Source organism: Acanthisitta chloris, unplaced genomic scaffold, assembly GCF_000695815.1.
Source record: "Acanthisitta chloris isolate BGI_N310 unplaced genomic scaffold, ASM69581v1 scaffold29587, whole genome shotgun sequence".
Classification (NCBI taxonomy): Eukaryota; Metazoa; Chordata; class Aves; order Passeriformes; family Acanthisittidae; genus Acanthisitta; species Acanthisitta chloris.
The window spans coordinates 1-5,935 of NW_008683629.1; the positions used below are offsets into that span (position 1 = coordinate 1).

Consider the following 5,935-nt stretch of genomic DNA (forward strand, 5'->3'; position numbering starts at 1 on the left):
TCTCATCCGGAACTCCCCGAAGTCGTCTGTCTCCTCTGGGACACCCTCCTGAGGAGAGGAGGGAGAGCACACCCCACTGCCATGGCTGCCCCCAGGCGAGAGCACATCCCCGAGGGGGAGGCAGAGCCCACCCCAGCCCAGGCCCCAAGCGCGTACGTGGTCAGAGTCAAGCTGGCAGTGCCGCGCCAGCGCGTGCAGCAGGCGCTGGATGTAGGCCTTGAAGATGCTGTGGATAACAGCGTCGTCTGTCTTGTACAGGTGTTCCCCCAGCCGGTACCAGAAGTTAAAGGAAATTTCTACCACCTGTTTGGAAGGAAAAAATCCACCATTTAGTTACCAGCAGGACGCTTCCCCCCTACACTCAGCTGGGGGGATGGAGAAGCCCTTCCTGGGGTGGCAGCGGTAGTCACAGGGACCCTGATCAGTGCTGCTGGACAGGTCCCCCACATCCACCAACCTCTCTGCTTGTCATTTGAGAAAGGGCTTGGAGCCCACCAGGTTCCCCTGCACACCTGCCCCAGCCCTTGGAATCCAAGGTCTCTCCTTGGACCTGGCACCACCCCTGGAACTTCCATCTGGGAGCTGCTCCACAGCTCCTCTGTGTACGTTAGTTATTTATTAGGTGGTTCTGGCAGCAAAACTACAGGTGCAGATTGGTTCAGGAGCAGCCGCAGAGCTCCACATCCCACTCAGCACTGCTGGCACAGGGCGAGGTCATGGCCGAGGGAAACTGGGCTTAGGAGATTTGGGAAGGGAGGAAAACGGAGTTTGGAACCTGCTGCAGCACAGCTGCTTTGCCATGGAAGGCACAGAACACCCACTGGCAATCAGGCAGGGAGCAGCTGCTGGACTGAACCAACAGAATGGGAAGAATCAAATGATAAAGGATTAAATAAAGACTAAAAACAAACCAAATCCCAGCGATGAGAGCAGGAGGGAGATGGATGTGAACCAACATTTCCCTCACTAAGGGGACAAAGTTCCCAGGAGCCACAATCCCTACCAGCTCCACACAGGAAAAAGCACCCACAGGGGTTTGGGAGCTATCCCAGGACAGCAGGAAGGGGAAGCCAAGCAGTTGTTCTGCCCCGTGAGCACAGACCAGGTGCTGCAGAGCCACCAGCTCACAGAAGCCAAGGCCACAACCACGTGGTGAGAGAAGGGCACGATTTCCCCCAGATCTCATCCTGGGGCACTGGGTGGGAGCCCACTCACCTCGTACTGTGGGTGCCCCGCGCAGATGAGCAGCAGCTCCAGCGTGCGCAGGTCGCCCAGGCCCTGCCCTGGGCTGCACACGATCTTGTCCAGGAAGGTCTCGCACAGCTCGGTGAACACACGGCAGTAGTTGAGCACCCTGAGGGCACAGCATAGGGCACAGCTCAGCTCCTGCCCTCACACCCCAGCACAGGGCAGGGACGGGTTAAAACACACCCAGGAGGAGGAACCCCAGTGTCAGCTCCCTCAGCAGGGGGAAAGACTCACATAGGGGAAGCTGGGGCACAGAGTGGGGCCAACAAGCAAATCTGATGAGGTTTTGATACTGCACTTCTCCAGAAGCAGTGACAGGGGACAGGGCAGAGGACAACTGCCGTGACACAGCTCCAGCCTAACCCTTCCCAGCAGTGCCAAGGCCAACACTGACCCTGTCCCCAAGTGCCACATCCACATGGCTGTTAAATTCCCCCAGGGAGGTGACTCCAGCCCTGCCCTAGGCAGCCCCTTCCAATGCTTTACAACCCTCTCCTGGAAAGATTGTCCCAATATCCAACCTGAGCCTCCCCTGGCACAGCCCGAGGTGTTTCCCTTGTGCTGTCCCTGTTCCCTGGGAGCAGAGCCTGACCCCACCTGGCTGCACCTCCTGGCAGGAGTTGGGGAGAGCAGAAGGTTCCCCTGAGCCTCCTTTTCTCCAGGCTGAGCCCCCACAGCTCCCTCAGCCTCTCTGCTCCAGCCCCTTCCCAGCTCCATGCTCTACCCTGCACACCTCCAGCCCCTCTGTGTCTCTGCTGTCCTGAGGGCCCAGAGCTGCCCTAGGCCTGGAGGTGGCTCAGCAGGTCCAGCATAGGGACAGTCCCTGCCCTGGGGCTGTGCCCACACCAGTGCTGCTCCTGACACTGATGTCACTGACCTGGTGGCTGACAAACCCCAGCCCAGTCACTGCTGCCTGTCCCTCCATCTGGGGCAGCTGCCACTCACTTGTCCAGGTCCTCTCGAGCCACAGCCATGTGGTAGGCACTCTCGAGGGTGAGGACACCCTGGAAGAGCTGCAGAGCCAGGGGCAGGTTGGTCTCTACATTCTCGATGGCGTAGAGAGCCGAGCACACGCAGTCCGACGCCGCCTCATGCAGGTTGGACGAGGTCTTGTCCTGTTGCTGCAAGGCAGGAGCCCAGGGATTATAGAACCAGAGAGCCATGGAATGAATCATCAGGGCTGGAGGAGACCTCTAAGGTCATCAAGTCCAACCATTAACCTGTCACTGCTGTAACCCCTAAACCAGATCCTCCAGTGCTACATCCAGACACCTCTGAAACATCGGCAGGGATGGTGACTCCACCACCTCCCTGGGCAATATCCCAGTGCCTGAACACCCTAACAGGGAAGAAATTTCCCCTAATATCTTCTCTGATTCTGCCCTGGCTCAGCTCAAGGCCATTCCTTCTCATCCTCTCCCTGCAGCCCTGGCAGGACAAACACTCCCCACCTCTGTACTATGAGACAAGACAGTAAAGAAACAGCCCAGTTTTGTGTCCTTGTTTTCCCAAAACAGTGGAATTTGGCCTTGGAGGTCTGTTCCAACCCAAAGGATTGCATGAGAACGCTTGGCAGAGGTTCTGCAGCCATAGCCCCCAGAGCTGATTCTCACCAGCCCCACAAGCTGCTTCCCTGCAGATTCTAGGTCACACCTGGCCCCTTCCCATGGTGACTTCCCAGAAAACAGAGGGGGGAAAATGCCGGCTGGAATCCAGGGCAGCTCCAAGGGAAGGAAATCACCATGCTGCTCCTCTCCTGGCTGGATCAGTGTAAACACTGACCAGGGATGGTCTGGAGGGATCAGTGTGGAACACTGGCCAGACACTTCCCAGCTCGCACTTCCCAGCAAAGCAGGACCACCCACCCCGTAGAGCTGATCCAGAGGGAATCAAAGGGTCCCTACCTGACTCAGCAGGGATGAACCCCTTCCCTGTGCCCCTCCTGGCACCCCAAATTCCCAGGACACACTCACCAGCACCTCGAAGAGGAGGGACAGCAGTTTGCTGTTGGCCATGAAGGTGCTGTCCAGGACCCCCAGGTTAAACCAGCTCCCAAGGCACCTGAAGATCTTGATGAGCATCTTCTCCTCGTTTCCTGCCTTCTCCACACATGTCACCTGCAGGAACATGGGAGAGCTGGTCAGGACCCCATTCCAGAGGGCGAGCCCATGGCAAATCACCACAGGAGGACAGTGGTCCTGTCCCAACAGCCCTGAGCTTGGTGAAGGGGAGAACAGAGCCAAGACCCTCTCCCTCAACTCTGGCTGTGGCCACAGGAGAGGGAAGAACAGTTGGAGTATTTCCCTCATTCCCCACTGTCTCCACCCAGCTTAGGCACCAGGGCCTGGGCAGTGACCGTCCCCACTGTGTCCCCTCCCAGCCAAGGCAGGGCCGAGGCAGGGCCTGGGCAGTGACTGTCCCCACTGTGCCCAGGAAGGGCTCCAGCATTCCCTGGCTGAATTGGGAGCAGCCACCAGCCCCAGTGCTGACCAGCAGGGAGACGACAGTGCTGGAGTAGTAGGCCAAGTCCTCGATGATCTCGGTGCGGCGGTTGGCGCCGATGCGCAGGGAGCGGCTGTGCACCTCCTCCGGCAGCACCGTCAGGATCTCCAGCAGGAACGGCAGCGACGTCGCGTCCGTGCTGTACCTGCACGACAGGGTGGCTCAATGCAGGGACAAGGACAGCTTGGCACGGGGACAAGGACAGCTCGGCACAGGCAAGGGGATAGCTCAGCACTGGGACACGGAGACAGGGACATGGACAGCCCAGCATTGGGACATGGACACAGGGACAGCTCAGCATTGGGACACGGAGACAGGGACATGGACAGCCCAGCATTGGGACATGGACACAGGGACAGCTCAGCATTGGGACACGGAGACAGGGACATGGACAGCCCAGCACTGGGACATGGACACAGGGACAGCTCAGCATTGGGACACAGGGACAGCACGAGGGGCATCCTGGGGCATGGAGAGGAGACTGGGAAGTCCCTTCCCACCCAAACCACTCCCTGATTCCTTGATTCCAAAGGCTCAGCACTGCAGAGGCTTTAAGGTCCCTTCCCATCCAAACCACTCCCTGTTTCCCTGATTCCAGAGGCTCAGGACAGTGTCCCTGCAAGGCTCCAGGAGGAGCCTCCAGCAGTGGCTCAGCCCAAGGTTTCCTAGAGAGAAGTGCCAAAGGCTCTCCCAGCCCATGAGTCCAAGTGCCATAGCCTGGATAAATCCCATCCCACCAGACACAGAGCCACTGTGGGTGTCCACAGGCTCCGTGTCACTGCAGCAGTGTGTGACATTCCTGTGCTGTCCCTGGGACATCCAACAGGGACTGGTCTGGCCTCTCTGCTCCAGCTGGAGCTGGGAGTGAGGGATCAGCCCCAAACAAAGCAGGGATGAGGCAAAGTGCTGAGCCATGGCTTTGGCTGTGCACAGACACAGAGCCACAGGCAGCCCCTCCCTGCCACCACCCAGGCACTGGAGTCAGGGAACAGGGCAGGAAACTTCCCTTCCCAGAGCACACAGGACCTCCTGCCCATGGATGCGACTCTGAGCTCACTCACTTCTCCACCAGGGTCTGCACACAGCCCTTCCACGAAGCCATCTGCAGTGCCAGGTCCGCGATGGCCAGAGCCAGCTGCAAGGGAAACATACGGATCAGCACTGGCACCGGCTGGGAGAGGAACTGCAGGGAGCTCTGGGATCCACCCCCAGCATCCACCCTGGCAGGGAACTCCGGAATCCATCCACAACATCCCTCTGGGCAGGGAATTCCAGAATCCATCCACAACATCCCTCTGGGCAGGGAATTCCAGAATCCATCCCCTACATTCCCTGCTGACAGGGAACTCTGGAATCCATCCCCAACATGAAGGGTACTCCAGAATCCAACCATAACATCCCTGTCTGACACCCTGAGGTGTGATATTCCCTGCTGGGATATTTAGGGATTGGACAGCCTGTGGGTGTCAGACCCCCCATTCAACAGCAATATGTGGCTGATGGGAATGCTACACAGAAGATGAGGGAAGAGAGCAGAGCAATCCCCAGAGCAGTGCTGGGTTTTGTCCCTATGGCAAAGCACAGGGAAAACTCCAGGAAGAGCTGCACCTCCTCTTCCAATGAGGATGAAGCAATGGATGAAACTAAAGTAATCAAGGGATGAAGGAGGGAAAACAATCCTGGGCCAGGCAGGGATGAGCCTTCCCTGTCCCCCATTCCCAGGAGCACACAGGGCAGGGATGAGCCTTCCCTGAGGACACAGAGGAGCAGCTCCCACCTGGGTGACGATGACTGGGGAAAGGTCTTTCAGGTTCTGGATGTGGGAGAGCAGGGAATCCCGCAGGGAGGCATGGGAGTCTGTGGGGAGCTCGTAGAAGGAGGTTTGGATCTTCATCTTCATGGTCTGTGCCGCAAAGTAGCAGGATTCCACATCCTGCCGGATCTGCAGCAGCTGGTCCGAGATCTCCCACGCATGGACCTGAGGGAAAAGCATGGCATGGTCAGTGGAGGGGCAGGGGGGCACACGTGGCCCAAACCTCCATGAAAACATATCCTTCTCCTGCTGGAGTGAGCCCAGAGGAGCCACGGAGATGCTCCTAGGGCTGGAGCAGCTCTGCCCTGGAGCCAGGCTGGGAGAGCTGGGGGTGCTCCATCCCTGGGACTGTTCCAGGCCAGGCTGGACAGG

At 58.5% G+C, this 5,935-nt stretch overlaps 1 protein-coding gene across 1 annotated transcript; it reads right to left on the minus strand.

The window, feature by feature from the left end:
• Positions 1-3: 3 nt before the first annotated feature.
• On the minus strand, positions 4-5,728 carry LOC103806341 (transportin-3; the record flags this gene model as incomplete). Its single annotated transcript, XM_009079026.1, has 8 exons — positions 4-48; positions 157-303; positions 1,216-1,354; positions 2,194-2,369; positions 3,222-3,365; positions 3,739-3,895; positions 4,812-4,885; positions 5,528-5,728. Coding segments are annotated over 8 exons (1,083 nt in total), but the record flags the coding sequence as incomplete, so codon positions are not given.
• Between the last annotated feature and the right edge of the window lie 207 nt (positions 5,729-5,935).